Source organism: Pimephales promelas, chromosome 14, assembly GCF_988280905.1.
Source record: "Pimephales promelas chromosome 14, fPimPro1.hap1.1, whole genome shotgun sequence".
Lineage (NCBI taxonomy): Eukaryota > Metazoa > Chordata > Actinopteri > Cypriniformes > Leuciscidae > Pimephales > Pimephales promelas.
Genome location: NC_142782.1, coordinates 23,183,213 through 23,209,962, shown reverse-complemented (window position 1 = coordinate 23,209,962; position 26,750 = coordinate 23,183,213). Strand labels below are relative to the sequence as shown.

General features: G+C 37.3%; 3 protein-coding genes and 2 non-coding genes across 11 annotated transcripts; 3 read left to right on the top strand and 2 right to left on the bottom strand.

Annotated features, from left to right (window-relative positions):
• Positions 1-2,285: 2,285 nt before the first annotated feature.
• On the bottom strand, positions 2,286-2,358 carry trnaf-gaa (transfer RNA phenylalanine (anticodon GAA)). The gene has a single exon. It is a non-coding gene; the product is annotated as a tRNA-Phe (tRNA).
• A 571-nt stretch (positions 2,359-2,929) lies between these two features.
• On the top strand, positions 2,930-3,002 carry trnar-acg (transfer RNA arginine (anticodon ACG)). Its single transcript has one exon. It is a non-coding gene; the product is annotated as a tRNA-Arg (tRNA).
• Positions 3,003-3,441: 439 nt separating this feature from the next.
• On the bottom strand, positions 3,442-8,624 carry LOC120469238 (properdin). Its single transcript, XM_039658094.2, has 11 exons — positions 8,538-8,624; positions 8,200-8,262; positions 7,769-7,910; positions 6,687-6,853; positions 6,435-6,605; positions 6,169-6,363; positions 5,911-6,084; positions 5,006-5,197; positions 4,276-4,387; positions 4,012-4,120; positions 3,442-3,918 (listed from the first exon to the last, which is right to left on the bottom strand). The coding sequence occupies exons 2-11, from the start codon at positions 8,252-8,254 to the stop codon at positions 3,910-3,912; spliced, it is 1,326 nt and encodes a 441-aa protein (XP_039514028.2). The 5' UTR covers positions 8,255-8,262; positions 8,538-8,624; the 3' UTR covers positions 3,442-3,909.
• A 2,825-nt stretch (positions 8,625-11,449) lies between these two features.
• Positions 11,450-22,770, top strand: ppardb (peroxisome proliferator-activated receptor delta b). 6 transcript variants are annotated; one of them, XM_039657998.2, is made up of 9 exons: positions 11,660-12,089; positions 15,795-15,906; positions 16,009-16,414; positions 17,601-17,752; positions 19,250-19,388; positions 19,534-19,733; positions 19,909-20,112; positions 20,494-20,737; positions 20,947-22,770. In XM_039657998.2, exons 3-9 carry the CDS (start codon positions 16,063-16,065, stop codon positions 21,192-21,194), a joined length of 1,539 nt encoding a protein of 512 aa, XP_039513932.2. In that variant the 5' UTR covers positions 11,660-12,089; positions 15,795-15,906; positions 16,009-16,062; the 3' UTR covers positions 21,195-22,770. The 6 variants fall into 6 exon arrangements, with proteins under 6 accessions (XP_088975751.1, XP_039513932.2, XP_039513931.2 ...); XM_039657997.2 differs by having other exon boundaries at positions 15,791-15,906; XM_089119626.1 differs by lacking the exon at positions 15,795-15,906 and adding an exon at positions 14,009-14,095.
• Positions 22,771-23,370: 600 nt separating this feature from the next.
• mkrn4 (makorin, ring finger protein, 4) lies at positions 23,371-26,591 on the top strand. Of its 2 annotated transcripts, none has more exons than XM_039658103.2 (8): positions 23,371-23,529; positions 24,353-24,484; positions 24,567-24,847; positions 24,932-25,032; positions 25,126-25,355; positions 25,441-25,551; positions 25,637-25,754; positions 25,845-26,591. In XM_039658103.2, exons 1-8 carry the CDS (start codon positions 23,372-23,374, stop codon positions 25,962-25,964), a joined length of 1,251 nt encoding a protein of 416 aa, XP_039514037.2. In that variant the 5' UTR covers position 23,371; the 3' UTR covers positions 25,965-26,591. The 2 variants fall into 2 exon arrangements, with proteins under 2 accessions (XP_039514037.2, XP_039514038.2); XM_039658104.2 differs by lacking the exon at positions 23,371-23,529 and adding an exon at positions 23,564-23,929.
• The last annotated feature ends 159 nt before the right edge of the window (positions 26,592-26,750 follow it).

Below are 26,750 nucleotides of genomic sequence, written 5' to 3'. Positions count from 1 at the left end.
TCATCTTTTGTGTTTAGCAGAAGAAATATACTCATACAGGTTTGAAACAACTTGAGGGTGAGTAAATGATAACAAAAGCGTACCTATATGCCATAGATAGTGCCTTGATTTGGTAGACACAATGTACCTACCTATTTAGGCATGAACATTTGCCATATTATGCTTGTTAGTGACATGTTGTCTATTTCAGTGCTTCTTTATCCTATCTCCACCCTTCAATGAGGACCTCCACCCTGGTCCTCATTCCACCCTTCAAGTCCATCCAAAAGTTACTCCTGGAACGTGTCATTTGCCAGCGTACCTGTAAATAAAAAAAATATATATGAGACCACACAAAAATGTCATATGGATACACAAATAGCTCTTCTTGTAATTCTCATACTTATTTTAATATATAATTAAATCAAATCTAATAATAATAAGTCAGTAAAGTCACTTCTTTACCTGGGATGAATCTGTTAAGGTGCAGGTGAAATGACTGCATCACATAATGATCACATTTTAATCTTATATATTATGCTATGTGTCTGTATATGTTTCCAAAAGGCTAAAAATGTTGGTTTACATATCAGAATTTCAGAATGATCCCAGAGTAAGAGGTCATTTTTTCAATAATTATTATGCGATTGTTATACCACTATTTTCCCTCTTTGAAACCATCTGCTCTATTACAAGAAAATGTCATACCTTTAAAAATGTTAGCCTACTTAGCTAAAACAAATAAGTTTAGCATAAAAATATACTAAAAGTACTAAAAAGGGGGTTCTTGACGTTGATTGGTCAATTCTTGGTGAGTTACTAAATTGAATCCAGAGCCATGTATTGATTGAATCATGGTAGCTAACGATACGAGCCGTGATTGGCCATAGCATACGAATCTTGGTTACAGCCTGGAATGTGATTGGCTGGCATAACCACGATTAAAGGATTAGTTCACTTTTGAAAAAAACTTTTGCTGATAATTTACTCACCCCCATGTCATCCAAGATGTCCATGTCTTTCTTTCCTCGGTCGAAAAGAAATTTAGGTTTTTGATGAAAACATTCCAGGATTTTTCTCCATATAATGGACTTCAATGGGAACCGGATGGTTCAAGGTCCAAACGATAGTGTTTATAACAGTTTCAGATGCAGCTTCAAATGTCTTTAAACGACATCAAACGATGAATAGGGGTCTTATCATGCGAAACGATCGGTTATTTCAAAGCTTATTCCAAAAATTTAACTTTTCTAAGGACAAATGCTAGCCTTGTAATATATTGTGAGGCGCGTTTGCAACGTCACGTAATACGTAATTACGTTCAAAAGGTCACGGGCGACGTAGCCGGAATTACAGAATCAAAATCGTCCGACATTGTTGTTTTACCTTTTAATTCCTTTTTTGTAAACGGCGTTTTAGTTAGTTTTCACGCGTTCAACTTGTAAACACTCTGACTCTGTACTTCTGGCTACGTCGCCCGTGACCTTTTGAAAGTAATTACGTATTACGTGACGTTGCAAACGCGCCTCACAGAATGGAGAAAGGCTAGCATTTGTCCTTAGAAAAGTTACATTTTTGGAATAAGCTTTGAAATAACCGATCGTTTCGCATGATAAGACCCTTATTCATCGTCTGGTGTCGTTTAAAGACATTTGAAGCTGCATCTGTAACTGTTATAACTGTCGTTTGGACCTCGGTTGGACCTGGTTCCCATGGAAGTCCATTGTAAGGAGAAAAATCCTCTAATGTTTTCATCAAAAACCTTAATTTCTTTTCGACTGAGGAAAGAAAGACATGGACATCTTGGATGACATGGGGGTGAGTAAATTATCAGCAAAAGTTTTTTCAAAAGTGAACTAATCCTTTAAGGAGACGGATTCTATAAAATATATGTAAATATCTCCAAACTCCCAAGTCTGGTACTGGTAACGTTAGAGACTTTGCCTGCTTCAAAGCAATGAAAACATCAGCGGGTGTCGTGTATGGATCACACGTTCCAAGTATGTTCATCTTTTCTTCAAATCTAATTGTAACATTTCGGGGACATATGGTCTAAATTGTATTGAAAATTTGCAAGGCTGCAACTCCCCTGGCTGGGCACTGTTTACTCTCCTTTCCATAGTACTTGTATTTTAGATACCTATTGGTATATAAAGAGAGTTCAAACAAATTTGGGGAAAGGTATTTTAGAAACAAACCGCCTACCCTGTCTTACACACATTTTTTCTTGCGATTCTTTTAAAACTAACGTTACATACAACTCGTGGGCGTGGCTATACAACAAAATATTTAATTTCGGATCAAAATGCCGAAACCCGGGATCGAACCAGGGACCTTTAGATCTTCAGTCTAACGCTCTCCCAACTGAGCTATTTCGGCGGTTATTCTCTCTTTTTTTGTGAAGTTTCTCTGTATAAACTCCCAGCAGGGAACTACTCATCTGTACATGTGGTTGTATACAAAACGATGTTCCACTAGAGAGTATAACTCTCTGTGACTGACTGACCTGCCATATATTTAAATTAAACGACAATCTACCCAATTATTTTAAAGGGATCGTCCGCCCAAAACAACTGTCGTGTCATTTAACGTTACACACTTTCATGCTTTCTGGAAACCTCTTTGACTTGGTTTAAAATGACCATACCCTCAATCTTTGGTCGCTGTTGCTCATTTCAAAGGCTGCTGCGCCCTCCAGTGTTCGTATTTGTCGGCCGTATACGACATCGAGAATGTTATATAAATTTGACAAATTATTGTAATTAAAATTGTTATTTATTATTATTATTTTTTTGTGTAATTTCTTTCTTTGAGATGTAATGGTTCCTTTTCTGAGGCAGTCTCGATAACGTTTACTGTGGACAAATACGACCACAGGAGGGCGCTGCCTTCGAAATGAGGCACAAATTAGTCATACTACTTAAAGTCACGTGATTTCTCCCCAGTCAACGGGCCAGTGGCGCAATGGATAACGCGTCTGACTACGGATCAGAAGATTCTAGGTTCGACTCCTGGCTGGCTCGCATCTTTTCTTCATCCTATTGATACTTTGTAAGCATAAAATCACGCATTTCCTCACATATTGTGCCGTCTGTAAATCGTGGTTATTTTTGGTTATGACAGCCAATCACGTTCCCCGCCGCAACCAAGATTCGTACTATTCTTGGTTATGACAGCCAATCAACGTTCCCGGCTGCAACCAAGATTCGTACGCTTATGGCCAATCGCGGCTCTTATCGCTACCATGATTCAACTTAGTAACTAACCAAGAATTGACCAATAAACGTCAAGAGTCACCTCCCCCCCTGAGACATGCGAATTGGGACCTGGAGAAGAGGATGACATAATGGATAACGCGTCTGAACGGATCAGAAGATTTTAGGTTCGACTCCTGGCTGGCTCGCATCATTTCTTCATCCTATTGATACTTTGTAAGCATAACATCACGCATTTCCGCACATATTGCAGTACTTTAATATTTTATTGGGGCAGCAAAGAATGAGTTTACAGAAGTGCATTAATCAGCAATCAATCATTTTATCACACACACTATTGTAGCAGTTTTACTCTGGTTGTGGTTGTTTTCTATTCAATGAACACAAATATGAAAACAACAATAATTAAGTTTTGATGAAGTGCACTAACAATCTTCATTACATTTCACATTTTTTTAAACCAGCTACACTATGTTGCATTACTTTAATACTTTATTGTGGCAGCAAAGCCGAGCTAACAGAAGTGTGCATTAATCACCATTCAATCCAATCCAAAAACAAAAAGCTAACAAGCTAAAACAAAAAGCTAACAAAGCAAGTATTTTTTTTTCTGTTGGTACTGGTAGCATATTTCACAATATTTAACTGCTGTGAACAACAGTTACTGTGAACAGCGACTGGTCCTCTTGTCTTCAACAGCTACTGGACTCTCTGCTCAGTCACCCTGATAAAAGTGAGAATATGCAATTAAATTAAAATGTATTCAATTTAATTAGCTAAAATTAATATGCATATGCTATGAGCGTAATATTACAACCTTATCCTTGCACTCAGGGACATTTTTACATGGTTTTCTCTGTGTTTGATTTTCCAAACCCGCACAATTCAACTTTGGCTTCCCTGAGAATATATTGAGGTCTTTGACGCTATGAGAGATAAAGAAAACCAAAGAATATGTACACTGACTGATTGTGAAACAATACACACACCTATAGCATTTATGTAATGGAATTGCACCCTTGTATGATTTATTATAGACTGAATTCTCTTTCATTTAGTAGCATGAGATGTTTTCCCCTACCGGTATTCAGAGATGTCAGGAACACACTTTTTTTCTCTTGTTTGTACAGAGTCTGGTCCACAGTCAGGTTTGCAATAAGTCCACTGGCTCCACTCTGACAAGACACCCGTCACTGAACATAGTAAGAGAGTGTTATTTGTTTGAAAAACTGACCTTCCACCTGTGATGTTTTGGAAAAACTAGAAGAAACCATAATCTATTCATCATCCTTCACAACGTAATGAATATCCATTTAGTTTGAGATGTAATAACATTAAGTTTGTAAATTTGTAAAATGTTAGACATATTGATGCTAAACAATAAAAATGACCATGAGTTGTATTTATGCAGCTTTCGAAACATGCGCTGTGTCCGAATATGCTACTTATTTACATTGTATTCAAAAAAAAAGTATGCCAAAAGTGTAGTATCTCCTAATTCATAGTATTCGTAAAACAGTAGGCGGAAAGTACACGGATGACCAACTACCTCTGCCAAGTGCGCATCCAATGGACAGTTTACAATACCATGAAGCAACAGCTGCAGAGGAATTGTGAACGCCAGAGAAGTGTCGCAACTGACACCAGTAGGTCACGTGACGGTGACATGGCAGAAATACTTCATCCGAAATGTATTCATACTCTACAGGACATACTTTTTTAACGTTTGTGAAGTAAGGTTCAAACCAAATGTAGGACCTACTAGAGAGAATGCAATTTCAGACACATGTATGAATTTTCTTTGCACTCACTTATACAGCCATCAATGTCATAGCAGCTGCCGTGTTGAATAATCTCTCCATCACAGAAGTTTCCCTCGTATTTTCTACCATCACAGACCCTTTCTCGCCTTCGGGTTCCATCCCTGTTTCTACAATTGATGTTTCTAGTGGAAGGTGACTTACATTGTCCCCACTCACTCCATTCGGTCCACATTCCATCAACTGACAAAAAGAGAGAGAAAAATTAAGTTAAAAGGTTCACCCAAAAATGAAAATTCTATCCACCCAAAACGTTCATAAATGGAATATAAAATAAATTCATATGAATCGAAAGGTTTATCTTCTGAAGAGACATGATCACTTTATTTGATGAGTAGATTTCATTTAGGCTTTTATTCACATAGCAACATGGCATCATGACTTTTGCGTAAACATACATGCCACTTTCAAGTCCACCGACTTTCAAGTTAACGTTAAGTCAACGCGTTCATAAACACGCTGAAAAGCTATTATGCGTGTTGATACTTGATAGCACGCCAAAAATGGAAATACGAATTGGTGTGTCATACATACGCCATTTCATGAGATCAGTCTGCACATATAAACATTGATCAGCTAATATAAGCAATATATATATATATATAATGTAAACATATGAATTTATTTTCCGATTTTACAATCTTTTAATGAATAATGAGTTTTGGGTGATTAAACTTTGAATAGAGGGCCAAAAATCTTCATTAGATTTCATTAAAAATATCTTCATTTGAGTTTCAAAGATAAACAATAGTCTTATGGGTTTGGAACGAGAAGTGAGTAATAGATGACAGAATTTAGATTTGTGGGTGGACTATCCCTTTAAGAAATGAATACCTGTATTATCACACATGCTTTTTTGTGCGTTTAGATCAATATTTCATTGTCACACCACTTACTTGGACAAGGGACAGGAATGGTGCAGAGACCATTTTTTAGCTCTTCACCTCGACACTGTCTGCCACCATGTGTGGGTTTAGGAGAATCACACAACCGTCTTTGTGTCTGCAGGCCCACTCCGCATGTCACAGAGCAGGGTGTGGAACCTGACCAACTGCCCCAATTTCCATCAACTGTGGAGTAGAGATATAAAGCTCTGCTTTCTACAATTCTCATCTTTTAGGGAGTTTTGTAGAAAAAAAAACAAAGTATATTACTTGGGCAGAAAGGTAGTCCGCTGCAAGGGCGGGTGTCTGTGTTAGAGCCCTCGCAGTCTCTGCCACGTGGAAGCATGGATGGAGAGGGGTTGGTGCAAGTCCTAGTACGACGTTCTTTCTGAGTGTTATGTCCTTCAACAATACATGTAGCTGGACAGGGACCCCAGCCTCCCCAACTGGACCATCCACCATGAGCTAGACATTGAATGGCAGCATGTTCTTAATTTTTAGTATCTTCAGTAAGTAGAAAAAAGAAAACTACTTACTCGGACAGATTATTTCAGTGTCGCAAGAGACGATTTCTTTCTCTTCACCGCTACAGGAGCCCCCACATTGTGGTGATGGGTTAGAGCAGGTTCTTTGCCTTGATTTTAGTCCCTTTTCACAAGTGACTGAACATGGCTGCCATTTCCCCCACTCTGACCAGCCACCTTCCACTGGACAACACAAATGTAATTCCTTAATTATGAGAAAGCTCTTTATGTCTAAATGCAACAATTACTTAATGTTCTTTTTACCTGGGCAGCAGTTTTCTTTCACACATGGTTCAGTTTGAACAGTTCCTAGATTCTTAGGGTCTGAGCAATCACCATTTCCGGAACAAGAGCGTCGCCTTTGCCTTACTCCCTCTGTACAACTCACCGAGCACTCGCCCCAGGAAGACCACAGAGTCCATGTTGCTGGCCTGGAGGTCAACACACAAGACTCTTCTAGAGGATATGGGCGTCATTTGATCTCATTCGTTTGAGATCAGCTGATTCAGTAGCTTGAAGTCTTAGATTAAAGTCCCCATTAAATTTTATGGAATATTGCAGTACCTGCCAGCGTTTTAAATAATACATAAACATGAAATTCTGAGAAATAAACTCACAATTGCAAGTTATAAAGTCAGAATTGTGAGAAATAAACTTAAATGTATAACACGCAATTGTGAGTTTATATCTTGCAATTCTGACTTTATAACACGCAAAACTCTCCAAAATTTATTCGTAAAAAGTGCATTATGATTTGAAAAGGTTTCCTCAAAAAAATGTTAACGTTGCATTATTTTAAGTTGCAATGAAACAGAAGTACAGATCTCTGCCGTATTGTGACGTACATTTTGTGACAGATTGTCAAAAAAGGTTGTCGGTTGGATTTTAAATTGAAAGCTTACGGTTCATTGTGAATGGGCTGGGATTAAGTCAATTTAATGATACATAAGTTAATGATCCCCCAGAGAGAAGTTATTGTCAGTGTCATATTCACTGGAAGATCAAGTGACATTATGATTAACATCCAAAAAGTAAAAATTAAAACATAAATGAAACAGACATGGATGAACCGTTAACAATAAAATCTACATGCATTTACAAAATTGATGGGGTGAATTTTCATTTAATGTCATTTAATTTAGGCTAATATGAAAATGTATGCAGCGTTACTTTCTTTGTGGAATGAACGGTTTTATGAATGAACAATGAACCAATGTGTTAGGAAATAGTTCTCCCATCTTAAGATCATCATCTGGAGTTTTTCTCTCCATTGAAGCTCAATGTGGCCTTTATCATAATAGGATTTTGAACATGAACATCATAAGCATCATATCAATGAAACTTACCCACAGGACCTACACACTCCATCTGCCTCTGTGTAGCCATAGTTAGGGTTCAGGCAACATAAGTCTTTTTCAACCTGACCCAACAGACCATCACATTTCCCAGTGGATACCAAAAATGATGAATAACACGATATCTGTGAAACTTCAGAAAGACACCAAATGAATTAATGACAATTAGGGTATAATACAACTTATTACACATATTGTCTGCTATCTGTTATGGCACATAATTGCATTATATTCAAACAATTAGCTTGATTCAGCTGTTTCAGAGATTACATTTTGATTCTGATTCACAAACACAGTGAAGTTACACCAAGTGAATTTAGTATTCGGTACAAAGGGAAAATTTAGTCAGCAAGCCATATTATTTCTTAATATTAATTTACATATTACTACATATTTATATATAGTCACAAAATTCTCCAAACCTGATTGCTGGGGATAAGTCCCAAGTAGCACAATCACCCACAAGATCAGATTCATGGCTGAATCTGTGTGACAGAAATTCTTGATTCTGAATGTGGAAAGTCTTGTAAATTAGATTTAAGCCCGTGAGTAAAACACACTGGCTATTAGCAAAATGTTATCAGCAATTGTTGTTTGCAGTTTTTTTTTACTAATATGACAAGTCAATATGCAAACAATAAATGTGGTTGTGGGTATTGATTAATAACGTTGATCAAACAAATCTTTAAAGGTAAAAAGTTAATAGTAAGCTCAAATGTAAAAGTTCATACATTATAAATTCACTATTTTAACCACTTACCTCACACACTTCCCTTTCTTATGCAGTTAAGAGGCAGTAAAGGCGAGTGGTTTCGCCTTGCCTCAGTGACTTTCAAAAACCAGAGACCTGTTTACGAAAACAGGAATTATTAATTGTGAAACTGCTTAACAGTTTCCCTTATTCGAGTATGATTTTGCAGATTCATCAGCATGTACCTGCTGTAAAAGAATTAAAGTAGTTTCAGTTCAACTTCCACCATCCTTTCAGCATTTCAGCACAACTGTCACATACGGTCAAAAGGTTTCTCTGGCCTCGTTTACACTGCAGGTCTTGATGCCCAATTCTGATTTGTTGCCTATATCCGATTTTTTTAACTGTCTGTTTACACGTTCTTTAAATTGTGACCCGCCATATCCGATTCTTGTGTTTACACTTGCCATATAGGCTACTGTTTCTTCAAATGTATAACCCCCACAAGGCCCACATGCATCCGTATATTTTGGTTAAAAGCCAAATACTGAAATCAAGTTTTAATGCAAAATATGTGCAAGGCTACGGGGTGATCGGTCAAGAACGTAAGACCTCCGCAGACCTAAAGCCCATTTACAGTTATGATTATTATGTAAATATAGCAAATGTAAAAGATAATTAAAAAACATATTTAGCCGTTTGCCAAAACGTTATTTTTTTTTAGCTTATAGGCTTGGGCCTTAAAAACATATTTTTCCACTAGGCTATAGCATCTAATTAGCCTATTTTGGGGAAGGCAGAAGTGCTACTTTGTCCTCGGGTTTCCTCTCGAAGTGCAGAGGAAGAAAGCACATTGTTTTTTTTATGTTTGAATGAATCAAGAACAAACAAACCATCACAGCCACGCACAAAAAGAGAAAGAAAAAGACTGCTATACCAAATGAAAGCTGAAAGTTTTTTCTCTTGAGCAGCATATTGCGCAAGCCACTTTTTGTCTTTTTTATGCATTGTGAAATCATTTGTTTTCTTAGCGGTTATGCGCTAAAATAGGGTGACCGCAGTCTTCTCAGGACATGTTCTGACATGTTTTCACGTCCTGTCCTGGCAGTAGCCTACGGCATGGCTGTTTTTATAAAGTGTTGAAAATGTCCTGATTTTCAAAAACTGCTGGGAAAGATCAGCTCTATACAGCAAAAGATGGGCAAACCAGAATAAAGAGGAAGAAAACTAAAGATATAAATATATTTTTGTTAGTTCGTTTTTGTAAGTTTGTGAGCTATTTTTGTTCAATTTGGAGGTATTTCTTTTAGTTATTTATTATTTATATATTTATTTTTCTAATACAGAACAGACATTATTTCTATCATTATTTCATTCATTATTTTTTAAACCTGTCATAATAAAACATGTTGAGTAACCTTGAGAAGCCTATTTGAATTTGTGTCTTGTATAGCCTAACAATTTTTTTATCCATACAGAGGAGGCATGGCCTACTTTAAATGTACTGAAATTAATAAGGCATCTTTGAGTAACTTTGAGTATCATTTGAGTATCTGTTGCCGGGCCGAGTGTCCTGGTTTTTGTTAATCAAAATATGGTTACCCTACACTAAAATATAGCACCACAAATTTCAGCCCCATTGCATGATATGACGTTAAATGTTTAAGCTAATTTGATTATTTATGTAACTAAGACGTTACATAATGTACTTTAAGAAGCCTATAGCATATATATATATATATATATATATATATATATACTCTTTAATGTCTGTATGATATCTGAATGCAGTAACAGAGCTTGCTCATTTAGCCCGGCTTCCAGAAATGAAATATCGATTTGTTTTGTGTTTGAGAAAGGTCTCCAAAGTGTTGAAACATAAAGATGTCATTGAAGCCAATAGTCTAGGGACCATTTCTTTGGTAAACGCCTTACTTTCCAGTAACTTTCCAGTTACTAAAGTTTACCTATCCTTGAGAGAAAGAAGTCATTATCTTGATGTTTTGAGACGACTCTCCTGTTTATAGTTAGAGCCTGGCCAAATCCAACCTTGGAAAAGCAGTGTGTCGCTGTGTGTGTTAGTCTTCTTGTTTGCAGGTTAAGGAACCGGCATTATTGGAGATGGACTGAGTTGTTGTCCTGGACATGCTGGTACCCAGCAACCCAAATCTGCGACCTTGAAGGTCATGACGAGCCTCTGAGTCTCAGCTGCATAATCGATGGATATATGCTTCCGTCTATCTGCATATGTGTGGAAAATTACTGTGTTTATCTATTTCTTAGCCAATGAGAATCATTCAACGTGTAAGCAATGACATAGCTTAGACTCAACTGTGATCCTTGTAACTGTTAGAGAGGCGGCCTACGAACTCCTGTGTGAGTCTTGAAGCTGACTTCTGCTGATGAAACTGCAAACTACATTCAGTAAAACTTTTCTTTCTTTCTTTTTTTTATTACGAACGAACATGGACATCCAGGTAACTCTTCTTGATGCACGATCACCTAACTATTTCAAACCATCTGTTTGATCAAGTCCATCGACTCCTGTCTAATGGCCCCATCTACAGGAGCACTTTGGAACTACGATCGTATTAATACATTGAATTGAACTTATTTGTTAATTTTACTCATAAAATACTGCCTAAATTTAATTAATCTGCATAAACATTTAACAACTTTTATTATAAGTAATTTTTCAGTAGTTGAGAGCACAGTCACAGGAAATAACATTTATGATTCATAGAGCGTTATTAATTATTATTGAATCTAGCCACCTTGTATTTGGAACCTTTCACGCCATGCTTTTTCGTAACTGTCAACCACATAAACGCCTGTAATACCCATAGACGGTAATGCCAAGGAAAACATAGTCCCCTGACTATTAAACCTCTTATAATCGAGCTGTCATTGGACAAACAAATATCACCTCATTAGGTCATACGTCAAAGGAACATGTTGCACTCAAGTGGATTTTTCTACGCGTATTAAATATATAAAATTACATTTTGAATACTGTGGAATTTTGAGTACTAAATGTCAGTGGTCAAAAGAGTTCGATGTTTTGCTCCTTATTGATTAGTGAGTGAGTGACATCGTGGACTACTTTGGGCCGAGGAGCGACCCCTGCAGGTAAATTTTATATACACGTGGATCTTTTCTAGTTCATTTATTTCTGTCATCCCTGACAACCGAGTAATCAAAGTGAATGGAGTTCCTAGACCAGATTGAGCAAAAGTGTAGGAATATAGCTCGATGGTCATAGCTTCATCCGTATTCTGATTTGATTTTAGAAAAATGGATATAACAAGATATGAAACGAACCGCCTGTTATTTTAAACTTAGCCCTATTCATAGTAGCAATTGTTTGACCTGGAGAAATTTGAAAGCGTGTAACGTTACAACAAAATAAAAAAAAAACATGTTAGCGTTAAGCTAGCTAGTGCTAACCTCGGACTAGCATGTGGAATAGTAGACACGGGGACACAGTGATGACAAAACTGATGTAAACCGACGGACTATGGGCTCATTTGAGTCTCAAAACAACTTAACTTCACGTAAGAAGAGTTTATTTATATTTGATCGACCGTTGGGAAACTTCGAACCTGGCCCGTAAACAACAAGGTAAACCAAAACAGCTAACTTAGTTAGCCAAAGCTCGCTGTTTTTCTGAAGTAAAGTCTCGTGTGTACTTTATCTGATTAACGTTATTAGTAAACTATATGTGTCGGGTCCATATTAATAAATGTATGTTGTAGTCTGTTCTGTGCAAGGCAGATTTGGTGTGTCTGTCAGGCTCTATCTGGCTAACGTTAGATGCATGGCTATTTTGGATTGTGTCAACACACATTTGTTAAGGTTAATCAGCAGTGGGTTTCATCTAATTCATTGTATCTTGATTATTTTTAATTTCTCCACGTGCATTACATGTAAGCTTTGCCGCCTCGGCTAAGCGTTGTTCATAACTTAAATTAAATTTAAACCGCTAACTATTAACACACAGTAAGCCCAGGAATGGATTAGTCAGCACATGCAACATAGAAAAGTTGTTTGTATATATTTGAAATATTTGTTTTTTTAAACTAAAACGTTTTTGCTTGCAAATATTAAAAAAATGGTGACTGGCAAATTAAAACTAACCAAGTTACATATCATTATAGGAACATTAGCAATTGCTTGCAGTACTGATTTCTGGATTAAACTGACACCATCACGTTTAAGAGATTAAAGTAAGTTTTGAGGAAGCTTGTTGTATTGTTAAGTGTTTATTATTTATACTGCTTAGAAAAAGTGAAAATTTTGTTTTTTTCTATTTGAAAGGCTCTTTGTAGAAGTATGAAGTGTGACCTTACGCAGAACACAGACTGCATACTTTCACTCTGATTGCAAAGTTAAAGTTTTTACAATATTGGTAAATATCAACTGTCTGGTCATGGTCAGCAGTTGTTTTGTACATCTTGTCATAATGCATTTTGTTGTGCCTTGAGTTTTTTTTTTTTTCCTACCTTTTATTTTTAAGGCAAGACTCCATAACCTAATATATATCACCATACATCTTTAATTTTGTGAATAATAATGTTTTTTTACATAGGGGACTTTACCTCTTTTTACCATACATAAAATCAGAAAATGTCAGTAAGGAAAGGAAAACACTAAGGAGTAAGGAAAACATTTTCACCATATTTTTAGGAATAAAGTGATGTATAAATCAGGTGAATGATAAAAAACCTTCAGAATATAGATGGGAATAATACTGAAGGTTTGTATACTGAAGTTGAGACTACTGGCTCAGTGAATTAAAATCTACATATGCAAATACATGAAGTGTAATAAAATAAACTCTTAAATGTGTATTTTAAATATTTTCTTTCCAATAGTCTAAAAGAAGGCGTGTTATGGAAGCAAATTAGTCCAACATCTCAAAATTGAGCAGTGCATGGGGGAAAAAAATGTGCATTGGTTTTGCTTGTAGTGTCTTCCCTTAAACGCAAAGCAATTGAGAGATCCAGAGGCTGGTATGTGTGTCTGTCATATCCTCCGCACACTGACTCATTTAGTTCCTCTGTGTGGGTCGCCACTTGTTTTCAACCTTGGTACAATGCAGATAAGCTGAAAACCAGAACGACAGGTTGAATGCTGACAAGTCTGAACACTGGCTCAAAGCATTTCTGATCGCTTCATTTACTGTGCATCTTTCCCATGTTACCCAACTGGGATCTTACTAAATTACTTTGTCTTTGTTTCGGGCTAGTCACATCGATGTCCACATCGTAATCCTCTTGTCAGAATCCACGGATTACAGTCTGTTTGGTAGTGGTTTCCATCCTCTGTATGACCCTCACTTCTGTTCTCATTGTCTGCCTTGCTGAGTGCTAGACATGGACATGACCTTATTTACCCGAAGTCGAATAGCGTTGTCCCTCATGTCATTCCAAACCTGTATGACTGACTTTCTTCTGTGGGGAGTTTCTTTTGTCCATACTATGAAAGTCAATGGGGTTCAATGTTGTTTGAACTCCAATTTCTCTTTGTGTGTTCCCCAGAAAGTTTAGCAGGAGATGAGGCTGAGTAAATGATGACAGGGCTTTCATTTTTAGGTGTACTACGCCTTTAAGACATTTTATTACTTGGTAAGTAGAGTACACTGTCAATCGGAAGCAACGCATTATTTCTTGACCTTTGTATTGACTGATTTTTTTTTTAATTCTGTTTGCTCATGCAAATAGGTCTTTCGCCATTGATACACCATTCTCATTCAGTCTCTTGATTATATAAGTTTTGAACAACCACATTTTTTTTATATATATTTGTCATAACATCTTCCTACAGGAGCTTTCTTCACAAGGTTATCTTATCTTTTTAAGTAAACAACCTAGTAGTCTCTCATAATGGATTTATCACCTCTCACTCTATGTAGACTAAATATACCACAGACCTGTAACTGCTGACTGTACAGTTTGCGACTGCATGGTCTGACTGCTTCAAAAAGATAAAGGTCAAGTATTCGGAAGTGGTGAATGAATGAAAAGCCAGGTAGTTAAGACAAAAGCTGCTTTCTTTTTTTCTACGTTTATGGATTAGCTTTTCATAAAAAGGTTTGAGCCAGCCCTAAAACAGTAACAGCAACTGTAACTGCCCACTTTTTCACTGGCCTTGGTTATGCATTTTCCCATGAATTTGTTTTCATAGGGATTTAATAAAGCTCAATGACATGAACCGAACCAACCAACACTGAGATAACAGATTAAAACTTATATTTGAAGCAATAAGAAAGAACTAAATTAAATTCAAGGTAATTACAAGTCTTTTATGAGGGTGTGAACTACTCATTGAAGCTGCAAATATTGTAGTTATAATCATATAAGCTACAATTCAAAAGTTCTGGGCTCAGTAAGGTTTTTAATTTGTTTTTTTATTTTTATTGAATGCGTCTTATGTGTCACTACGGCTGTGTATTTGATCCAAAACACATTAAAAAACAGCAATGTTGTGAAATTGCAGTTTAAATATTTCAAATGTGATTTATGGTGATGGCAAATCTGAATTTTCAGTCTTCAGTGTCACATGATCCTTCGGAAATCATTCTAATATTCTGATTTGGTGCATAGAACATTTATTATTATTATACTCTGCTTCGCATGGTGCTTAACAACGCCCTTCAGCTGTTACTTATTCACGATACAGCACTTGTCTCGAGTACCTTATTGCTTTTATAAAAAATGGTAACCACACAATAAAAATATTAAAGTAAAAAAAAAAAAAATGTATTAGTGCAAGTTTCATGAAGTAAAATCACTAAAAGCCTTCCTTCCGCTAGAAAAAAATAGTCCCTGACCGTGAACAGCAATAACGTTCCAATGTGTGTAACATGCATGAAAGCTAAAATAAAAAAACAACAGGAACTGTAGTGTTGCGCAGTGATAAATAGAACCATTGGGTGAAGCGGTCACAGTCATGTTTTATCATGAATAAAGCACAGCTATTGACCAATCAGAATCAAGGATTGGAACTAACCGTTTTATGATTCTGCTTAATATTTTTGTGTAGACTGACCCCAAACTTTGGAACAGTAGTGTGTCACCATCAGCTTCTGATTGGTGGATCTCATGTATGTTTGTTTGTTTTGTTTATTGTTAACAATTAATACATATGCAGTGAAAATGTGTACTTCCAGAACTCTACTTTTGCAGTTAATGTTTTGAAATATCAGACCCTGCAATCAGATTTTAAGAAATAAATTGGGTTTCTCTTCCAGTGTCAATAAGGCCTTCCTGTGCTTGATATTGATGCTGTCATTCATTTTTGTCTTTAATTTTATTTTTGAGTCAGCAGAGAGGTGATGGGGGTTGGGTGGAGTCAGGAAATGAGACTAGCAGTATTGGATCTCAGGTCAAATTCAGGTCACCTGCACAATCTCTGGAGCATGTGCACTACACTCTAGGTCACTTCTCCAACTGTGATGGTCTTATTCTGATACGGTGTTGTTGTATTGAGGCACTGTTGCAATAATTTACCTCCCTTTTCCTGTCTTTTGTCTTTGCAGAGGCAATGTCACTTGATGGATGGTTATGAGATTTAGCAGCCAGACGGGAGAACCATGGAACAGGTTGAGCAACCTACCTCAGAAATGAAATGTGATGGCCCATTAGATGGAGTGACGAAGGGCCAGTCGTCTCCACGGACAGATTTGAAGTCTGTCCCGATTCTTGAAGAATCAATATGGAAGGCAGTTCAGGAGGGTCATTCTGCATCCTTGGACTGTGAAGGGATGTCAGACCTACAGGAGCCGGGCTCAGCTTCGGGTGAGGAGGTTGAAGGCAGCGAGACGTCAGATGCCACAGGATTAGCGCTCTCGCCCGGCAGCAAGGGATCATGGGGTGCGAATCTACAGAATGGAGACGGAACTCTGCAGGAGAGTCCTCAACAGAATAGTGACACTTCTGTAACAGGTAATCTTGTGGGTTTTCTGCAAATAGCTCTTTTTTATAGTTTCATCTGATCATAGAACATGTGTCTGACATCTGAATATGCTGGTGTTTGTTTTTGGATGAGAGCAGAGGATTTTTCTGGATACCCTCCAAAACAACTTGTGGGGATGTAGGTGCTGTTAGATCTTTTTTTGAGGCTTTCTGACCCCAAGACTTAAGTATGCTGCTCTGCAATTCTCCAGCTGTGATCCTTGGAGAGTCTTTGGCCACTCAAACTATCGTGCATTAAGACAATAATATAGACACGCGTCCTCTTCCTGGCCGATTTGTAACTTCTTAATTTTATTGCCCTGCAGTGGTGGAAACAGTAATAAAATATTCTACTCGTGTAAAAGTACTAGCACTTTAATGAAATTTTACTTAAGTACAAGTAAAATGTAGCTCATTTGAAATTTACTCGGAGTAAAAGTTACTGCGTTACTTTTTTAACAGCGGGAGTGGGGTGGGGAACTCTCCTGTATAGGGTTGTAATTATAGGAGATTTTCACAGTATGATAACATCTCAGAATATATAATGATTTCCAGTATTAAATAATCAATTATTAAATAAATAAACGTTATTATTAAATTATGGTTATTAATATTATTATTATCATCTGTTAAATTGGTTGAACAAATGCTTTTAACAAACTTGAAACCATTTGTTAGTTTTGTTTATTCAAATTTCAGTAAAACATGTCTAATCAATTAAGTTAAATAATTGATAATGAATTAGATTAATAATAATTTATTAAAATGTTTAAGAATAATATAGTCCCATGAAATGTATTTTATTCAGAAAATTATTTTCTTTTTATGATTTAATCTAAATATATTATCAAAAACGGTGGTGATCAAATGAACATTTAAACTTATGTCCTTTTATTTTTGTGGGAAGCGCTGCAAAAACAGATTTACTAAATGAAACCATGGACAAAAAATATATGGTTTAAATGGTTTAAATAAATTGTATTATTGTTGTTGTTAGAGTTTTCTTTCTTGCATTTCAATAGACAATTTGACTGATTTATGGCAGATTATACAATAATGAATAGTTAGTTAATGTTTTATAGTTTGCTTTGTTTTCTTCATAAAACATATACTTTTGTAGTGCTCTCATAAGAGATGCTTTAAGTAGTTTCTCTCTGTTTCTCTCTCACTTTTATAGATCCATTACAGACACCCTCTCTCTCGTTGTCAGACCAGTTACGGCTTGGTCGAGATGACCCCAGTAGTTTGGGCCTGAACGTTGAGTGCCGCATATGTGGAGATAAAGCCTCGGGATTTCATTATGGAGTTCATGCTTGTGAAGGCTGCAAGGTAATTTTCCTGAAATTTTGCAACTACTGCAGTCAAGGTTTTTCACAAACCGTGGGAGCATTTATGGCCTAAAATAGACCATTATCTATTATAAACCAACAGAAAACTTACCGTAAGCGATAGGCCTACTACCTGACATATATTACTGAAATAGATATCCTGAGAAATAACACCTGTCTCTGTGACAGCCCCAGTTTCTGTAAACAGCCAATACATTTTTTTTTTAACCATTCAGAAATACAGTCTGTATGATGTGATTTCACTGACATAACTTCTTAGAGGGAGGCAGGGTGTGGGTTTCATGGGATGAGCCTTCTAATTAAAGTCTAAAATCTCTTTCAGCATCTTTAAAGGGGTCATATAATGCCATTTTCAAGTTAATTTGATTTTTTAGGGTCTAAATGAAAAGTTTGTAATATACTTTAAAGGGACACTTCACCCATTTGCATTAAACTTTGTATCTTTAGAAACCCATTCATATTTTTGAATGGTCATGGTTTATTCCCTTATTTTCTCCTGAGGTGGGACAAATAAGGATCTTAGTGTTTTACTTTCTGGTTATTATGCGTCAATTTGCGTCATAAGCAGGAAGTCACATTTCATTGAAAAGTGAAGAGACTACAAACTTAGCTCCTCATTATTCAAGGGTGTGGGACCCACTCATCATACAGGCCTATAATGTGTTTCTTAGAGGTTGAATTCATATCAAAATCTGCCAAACTTCCCATACTACTTCTAAATAGGATGCCTACTTCATAAATTCTATGAAAATTGTGGAAATAATGGTTCACTCTAAACACATATGGAAATGGAGGTGCCCTTATTGGGCAGTAATGGACTCTGGTTGTCATCCAGTGAAAAAGTTTGGTACTGCGCACAAACAAAATCTTACTTTTTTTTAGATTAACCCTAAACCAACTTTTTTTAGTTAGTTAATGAACTGTAAGAATGGCTCTTTATTAATACCAGTCATTGATTCGAGTAACTTTTTTGACATTAGTGTATAAAGTGTTTTATTTCTACAATATATGGTGTAAAAACGTCTTAGTGCTGCCCTCTTCAGGTTGAACGGTGGCTACTGTAGTTGAATTTTCCTATTGGATGTTAGCGGTTCTTCGTGACGTAAGCATGTTTCAGCTCACCACGCTCTTGGTACAAGCTACGCTCTTGGCAGTATAAAAACCAGCTTGTTTCCTCAAAACCACTGTAGCGAGTCAGGAGTTGGAATTGCGAGTATTGAAAACGATCAACGATTTCATCCCCTCTATCTCCGCTGGGGTCTGCCCACTTTTTCGGCATTTTTCAAATATTGCCAGTGGGTGGAGTCAGGCTCTGATCATGGGGTCAGTTACCCTTTAATAAAACCACTCTGTTTCTTTACCTTTACTCACTGGGCTTCCTAATGCTCAGTTGCATTTCCATAGTGAAATAATTCAGCAATTCAAGCACATGTGTGCCTTGCTGTTTTTCAGTGAGTCATCTTTTTTTTTTTTTAAGGGTTTTTTCAGACGCACCATTCGTATGAAGCTGGAGTATGAGCGCTGTGAGCGTGCCTGTAAAGTCCTGAAAAAGAGCCGGAACAAATGCCAGTACTGTCGCTTCCAGAAGTGCCTGGCATTGGGCATGTCCCACGATGGTGAGAAGCCTACATGCTGCTCTTTTTACATTCACTTAAAAAGTGCAAACTTCTTATTGATAGTCATGCTCAGCAGTTACTTTTTTGGTGTACATAAATTGCTTTTTGAATATATGCTGAGCTTGTTTTTGTTTCTTTGTCTCAGCAATCAGGTACGGACGTATGCCAGAGGCAGAGAAGAAGAAGCTGGTGGCAGGGCTCCTCGCCGGGGAGAACCTGAAAAGCTCTAGTGGGGCTGACCTCAAAACACTGGCTAAGCACGTCAACACCGCCTACCTGAAAAACCTCAACATGACCAAGAAAAAAGCACGAAGCATCCTCACGGGCAAGACGAGCTGCACAACGGTATGCACTCAGCTTTTAGTAAGATGCCACCAATGTTCTCATTTTATTTTAGTATATAAAAATTCAATATTATTTAGATGTTATTGTTGTTTTTGAAGTATTATTGTTATTTGTTTTGTATTTTACACAAAAGGCATTTTAGTTCTTTTTAATTGTGTTCTCATTTCATCTCCAGCCTTTCGTGATCCATGATATGGACTCGCTGTGGCAGGCAGAAAACGGGCTGGTCTGGAATCAGCTTAATGGAGCACCACCCAACAAAGAGATTGGGGTCCATGTCTTTTACCGCTGCCAGTGCACCACAGTGGAAACTGTGCGAGAGCTAACAGAGTTTGCCAAAAACATCCCTGGCTTTGTGGATCTCTTCCTAAATGATCAGGTGAGAACCATCAATAGCCGTAAAACGCAACATTAAAGACGGTTTATGTTATTATTAGAAGTTTAAATATGTTTTGGGCCGCCACAATCTAGTTAATGAATGGGAAGCACTGAAATCTATTTGTGGAGGTCAATGTTGATATTGTGACGACACAAAAAAAAATCTATTTATTGGAAACAAATACCATAGTGAATCAGGGTAAGACAAATACACAGAAGAAGGTTTTTGAAGAAGAACTGATGTATTGAAATTTTGGTTATTTTAAACAATAGTTACATATTGTACCTTAATATTAAGTATTAATGCATACTCTTCCACTAAATTCGTCTCACATCCTTTCAGGTAACTGTTTCTGGTTAGTTAACTCTGGTACTCTTTCAGGTAACACTTTTAAAATATGGAGTCCACGAGTCCATATTTGCAATGCTCCCATCTCTCATGAACAAAGACGGGCTGCTGGTGGCCAATGGGAAGGGCTTCGTGACGAGAGAGTTCCTGCGTAGTCTACGCAAACCTTTCAGTGAGATCATGGAGCCCAAGTTTGAGTTTGCGGTGAAATTCAATGCCCTGGAGCTGGATGACAGTGACCTGGCTCTGTTTGTGGCAGCCATCATACTGTGCGGAGGTAAGGCCATGCTGTTTGATTGACCAGCATGTTTTCTTATGTCCTTTGTTGTTATTTATACAATTTACATCCACATCTGTATTTGTTATGGGGTAATGTCTGGCAAATGAAAACACAACAAAGAGATAAACAAACACTTGTTTATCATAACAGGGTAAAAATAGCTAATGGAGAAAATGATGGCTAAAAGGGGTCTTTCTTTGCTCTAGATCGTCCTGGGCTGATGAACGTGAAGCAGGTTGAACAGATTCAGGATGGTGTCCTTCAAGCTCTGGACCAACATCTTCAGGTGCACCACCCTGACTCTTCTCATCTCTTCCCCAAACTGCTCCAGAAGATGGCCGACCTCCGACAGTTGGTCACAGAGAACGCCCAGCTGGTTCAGATGATCAAAAAGACTGAATCTGAGACGTCCCTTCACCCGCTTTTACAGGAGATCTATAAAGACATGTACTGAGCTTACAGACTCAAGGACCTTACTACAGAATGCTCTTCAACTTCCCTCCTGAATGGAGAGTGCACACACCTTTATGGCGCTGCGGTGCCATTGTTTTTTTAAAATGAATTTTTGTAAAGGACTTTTACAAATATTGACTTTGAATACTGACATTTTCTCTGATTTTGTGGAGTGTTTTTTTTTTATTTAAACTCAAATCTGTTCTTATAGGCCTATACAGGATGCAGAACATCTAGTCATTGTTTACTACTTCTACTAGCTTCATGTTATTCTTCATGTGCTCAATGAGGCTAACACATTATGGTTTTAGTTTTGCAAGTACATTTAAGTAATATCTAGGATGTTTCTTTAAGGAGATCAGAGTGCAGTCAAGCCCTTGAAATGCCACTTACTGTATGTGTTTAACTTAGTCGGGCTTTTATTTTTGTGATTGTCCTTGTCCACCTGATTCTGTTTGATTAGGCGCTTTTACTAAAGTAAAAGGTACTCCACACATCTGTACAGAAGTCAGGTACAGCAGTCAGGTATATTATTTTGGAATTATGTTACTTTCTTGAGGATGTTGTTTTCAGCGTCAGCTGCTACAAATATATATTGGTATTGAAAACTGAAGACAAATCTATGTTTATTAATTCACTTTAATTCTTTGGGATAAACATGCAAAAGTGTGATCATTTCGGTTATATGGAAGGAAATGTTTTTTCACTTTGTTCATCATAATAATTATATATAAGTGCTGATCCCTTTGTTAAGCACTGGTACCTTAATGGTACTTATATTTTTGCATACTGTCCAGTAACGGTCGTATTTCATATTCTGGTCTTATTTACCGAATTGAGACACGACTTCAATTATGTTTAATTTCTCCTTGATACACAGTTATATTAAATTAGGTCTTCCATTAGTATGTTGATTGAAAATGTTTATGATTATATATTGTGTGATTGAAAACAAACAAGCAGGATGTGGTTACATTAAGGTCTAGAACATTATGGTCAAATTGGTTTATAGTACTCAACTTTAATTCATTCTCTAAATCAGTCGCATTAATTAAGTTGATGATCATGTCTTGATGGTTATGTTTATTGAGTCAGTTTGAGGAAAACTTGTGTTTTATACTATAATTTGGAATATAATAATTTGGAAGTTAAAAAAGCAGTTTTAATGTTAAATTAACATTAATATGGAAGTAATATGATGTGCAACACATCTGCCGTTTCACATCCAGGAGTATCTCGGAAATATTTGAAATGTTATCTTATGGCTGATATTTGCTTTTCTGATCTGTTTATTGAAGATAGAACTTGATGTCAGAGATATATGGTCATGTAGAAACATGTTACTGTGAAACTAGAGCACAAAAATATGAAACATTTTTTTTCTTCCTTCTTATTTTTAAAATGCATTTTGCCACCCAGTTTCACTCCAGACATCGGCCAATATCTTTCTACCTTTCTGGTCTGACCTGGCTCAGAAATTTCTTGCTTCATTAACAAGATCAGACATAATGTAGGCTACAAGTGGTATTGTTTGTGAAATATTATTTTGGATCAAAGTAAAACAATTCCTGACATCACTAAGTTTCTTGTGATTTATGAAAAGCTTTAGATATACCAATATTTCACTAGCGTTTTGCAGTCATAATAATCAAATATTAATGTTTAATCTTTAATTTATGGTTTAGCAAACTATTTAAAATGTGTGAATAATTATTAAACATTTTAATAAGAAACAATTCGTGTCAATGAATAATCCTTTAATTAGAGACCAAATCCCATTTTATTCGGTACTTATATTTAACAATTTACTTTACGTATATGGGCCTACTGCAAGTCATAGTAACGAATCGTTTTTTTTTTTTTTTTTTTTTTTTTAATGAATCGATTCAACCACTTAAACTAGTTTGGAATACTGAATAGTGGTCTCACTCTGAATGATTCGGACTGAAGCGGTCCTTGCGGTACTCGAGTGATATTGAATTGAGAACCGACTTATCAGAGCTCAGATATATAGAATTATTTATTAGCTATATAAAATTTGTATTAACCATAATAAAAGTTTATTTTTAAAAAAGTATCTCGTGCGTGATGTCACTAAATTGACTTTCTGAACCCTTGCTGTTTAAAACACGAATTTACTGGAATTGATTTGGACCATCACCAAGCATCACGTTTGAGATGCGTCCCTGTCCATCACGTCCAAATGGGAGGCCCCTCCCAACAATTATAAAAGTGTGTATGTCATTAGCTATTCATCAGACAAAGAGGGACAGGCGCAAGATGGAAAGCGACGCACAATCACCCAAGGGTTCAGGAAACAACAGTGCAGTTTGCAGGTGGGTATGTTCACCAGCCCCAAGTATTTGCACTAGTGTGCAGATCAGTGCCTCTAAGCAAACAATTAGGATAAAAAACATATCAAGAAAAAATGCAGTGTTAATTTAAATTTAAATTAATTCTGCGATCAAGTGTCATTTGTTTAGATGTCAGCTGGCGAAGTGGAAGTTTTTTTTTTTGTTTGTTTGTATAGAGAAGACACGGACGTCCCTGGTTGGCCAGCGCGCGTTCTGCGTGACGTGGGTCTCCTGCGCTTCACTCTCGCCAACTCTTCTATCCGTTTACTCGCTCAGACAACTGAATAAATCAGTTTTTGTAGGCTTTAAAAATGGATCGGTATCGCATACCTTATAGACATTCGAGAAAAAACAGCTCAAATGTCGAAAGAGAAGTTTGCAGGTAGTTTTGTGGTTTAGATTGGATGAAAAGTTCGTTTTTAGCTCCGATCATCTGTTTGAAAGAGTGACTTTTCCTGCTTTAACGTTTCTCGGCGCTGATGTTTACATCCGGTTAAGGCAGCGAGCAGTTTCAAACTCCTAGTAGAGAGAGTAGTTCTGTTACAACAAACTATTACAATATACTTTTGTCCTAACACGTAAAGTAGAAGGAAAAAGACCGTTGTAAGATTAAAGTTACTGAACGTGTAAAGACCAACAGTTTGAGTTTACGTTTAGTGCCGTGGTCAATAACAACACGAACGATCGAGGGCTCAAAACGACTCCATTGTTTCCCCTTTTTGCTTTTTTTAATTAAATGCTGCTGCTTTTCGATCATTTGTGAAACCTGTGTGCTGCAGTTGTCAACAAATGTTGTGTTTTGCAGGCAGTTCATAAATGGATCGTGTCGCTATGGTCCGAGCTGTTACTATCTCCACGAGTTTCCTGCAGCACCGTCATTCCAGGTTCATTGTAGGTACTTCCAGAAAGGTGGCTGCTGGTATGGTGATCGATGCAGGTAAGCACTCACTCAGCTGCCCTTTTTTTCAAATACTGTATAAGAACAGCAGGATCCAAGAGTTTCATCCTTCAAACTGCAGGTATCTCCATGTCCCGCAAGGGGGTGAGGGCTCTTCAGGGACCAACAGACGTGGTTCAGCTCCTGCCGTTTTCCCCTCTGCGCTCGCAGGCCGTTCTCTGCCTTACCGGCGGGGATCTGAGCCCTTTCTTCCTCCTCAAGGAGCTCACAGCCTGAATCGGAGGGGTTCTGAGCCCCTGGTCACAAGTATGAGTGTGCTGCAGCAGAATTTTGAACGCTTGACCACAGGAATTGCTGAGGAGGAAGAGTTCGGGGCAGTGGAGGATGTATCTCACCGGCAGGGTATTACTGTTTATCCAGTTTTTTTTCTTTGAAATTGCACATCACATTTTCCTTGTATTGTTTTAATTATGTTGTCCTCTACAGGGGCATTGAGACCTCAGCAACAAAGCGGTGCTACGCACTCCACTTCACATAATGCCTCAGCTGCCTTCGTTTCTGGTGCCGCACCTACTGAAGTCCAAGAAGTAATCACATCTAAATCTAAAACACTGGTTACAAAGCCGATGCTTTTTTGGGTTTCATCAGTCTGGGTTTAATGAAGTGTTATTGGATTATAGGTGACCAGTTCAAGTTTGCCAGAGAGACCAGATCAGGGTGGTGCTGGAGTGTCAACGGAGCAACGACATTCAGGGGATGTGGCTTGTGGCATCTGCATGGACAAGATTTCTGAGAAGACCACCGCTCAGGAACGGCGTTATGGCATCCTACCCAACTGCAATCATGCTTTCTGCATCAGCTGCATCGTTACCTGGAGAAAAACGAAGGACTTCCAGGAGGATGTCATCAAGTTAGTTTAGTCTCACTCCCTTCTCCCTTTTTCTTTTATGAATGTTTAGATTAACTAAGTATTTTCTTTTTTTTCTTTTTAACAGGGGCTGCCCACAATGCCGAGTGAAATCCTCCTTTTACGTTCCCAGCAAGCACTGGGTCTGTGATGAGGAGGAAAAGGCATCGTTGATAGCCTCTTTTAAAGAAAGAAGCAGGTTAGACTGGTTCACATTCATGCTGTCAAGTCTTCTGTAATGGTTAAATTGACCCTTAATATTGATTGTGGAATTGTTTCTCTAGCAAATTAAAGTGCACTTTCTTCATGCGTCACGGATGCTGCCCCTTTAAAACGGAGTGCATCTACAGTCATGACATGCCGCCTAATCACATACACCGTCGCAGGCGCTCGACACACAGGGTAATCGTCTTTTTTTTTTTTTTAATGGAAAAATGTCTGCTATGATGTCTTGCCATGCTATCAGTTTTCATCAATTTAATCTGTTTTTAGGACACAGCTGATATGTTGGAGGATTTGGGGATTGATGGCCTCCAAATTTGGAGCTACATTTTTGCCCTAACTCTGTTGGATGAAGACGATGATGACTTTCTGGATTTTCTTGATGACTAAGGACCTTCTGGAGTCATGTATATGTTGGCTCAGCCTTGAGTGAGCTCTGCTTATCTTCTGCACTGAAACGTAATTGTCCCTTTTAGGGTTGGTTTCTCTTTAGCTACCCCTACATGTTTGGCTAATTGTTTAGCCATGTAGACTTAGTATGTGTGTTTCTGTATGAGTGTGAGGTCTTTTGCCTTAAGTTTAAGGAGGTTGGTGAAAAGGTTTGAATGCTCAGATCTCACATTGAGTCTGCATCTTCAGGTTTAGTTGGGGAAGGGACTATGGTAAAAAAAAGTTGAGGAAAAAAGTTAAAATCAAACGCATGGTCACTTATTTCAGCTAGCTTTTTCACTTGTTGATCTAATACTTAATCTGTGCTGCTTCCAGATTTCTGCACCCTCTTTGTTTGATACCTTTTGTATGAAATCAGATTTTAATATTGTGTACTTCCTAGTTTATATTATTGCCAGTATTCTTTCAAACACTAAGTGTGCAACCTGTCAGCAGGCTTTTGATGTACTGTTCAGCAGTGTTAACAGGTCATACCAAGTCTTGATGTCATATTTTATGACTTTTAGTACATGTTTGTATTCATTCAAAGAAAAGTGAAAATAAAAAATTGTTCCACTGTTTGCCTCACTTACTTGATCCTCTCCTTTTTTGTGTGTGAGCTGCCAGTCATGTAGCAACAAATTAATTGAGGAAGGTGGAGGATTCATTTAATGGTTTTAACCTGTATTTTAACAATTCCGTTTTTAAACGGTTAATTCAAGGTATCAGTTTTTCTTTCAGAATGTC

Excerpts from the sequence above, each read along its gene's own strand:
- LOC120469238 (XM_039658094.2), bottom strand. The coding sequence starts at position 8,254 with ATGAATCTGATCTTGTGGGTGATTGTGCTACTTGGGACTTATCCCCAG. Across the intron at positions 6,606-6,686 it reads GAAAGAAAACTGCTGCCCAG|TGGAAGGTGGCTGGTCAGAG; the intron begins GTAAAAAGAACA and ends TGTGTTGTCCAG. Across the intron at positions 4,388-5,005 it reads TGACATTGATGGCTGTATAA|TGACGGGTGTCTTGTCAGAG; the intron begins GTGAGTGCAAAG and ends TACTATGTTCAG.
- ppardb (XM_089119625.1), top strand. The coding sequence starts at position 16,063 with ATGGAACAGGTTGAGCAACCTACCTCAGAAATGAAATGTGATGGCCCA. Across the intron at positions 16,415-17,600 it reads TAGTGACACTTCTGTAACAG|ATCCATTACAGACACCCTCT; the intron begins GTAATCTTGTGG and ends TCACTTTTATAG. Across the intron at positions 19,389-19,533 it reads ATTGGGCATGTCCCACGATG|CAATCAGGTACGGACGTATG; the intron begins GTGAGAAGCCTA and ends TCTTTGTCTCAG.
- mkrn4 (XM_039658103.2), top strand. The coding sequence starts at position 23,372 with ATGCGTCCCTGTCCATCACGTCCAAATGGGAGGCCCCTCCCAACAATT. Across the intron at positions 24,848-24,931 it reads GGATGTATCTCACCGGCAGG|GGGCATTGAGACCTCAGCAA; the intron begins GTATTACTGTTT and ends TGTCCTCTACAG. Across the intron at positions 25,755-25,844 it reads GCAGGCGCTCGACACACAGG|GACACAGCTGATATGTTGGA; the intron begins GTAATCGTCTTT and ends ATCTGTTTTTAG.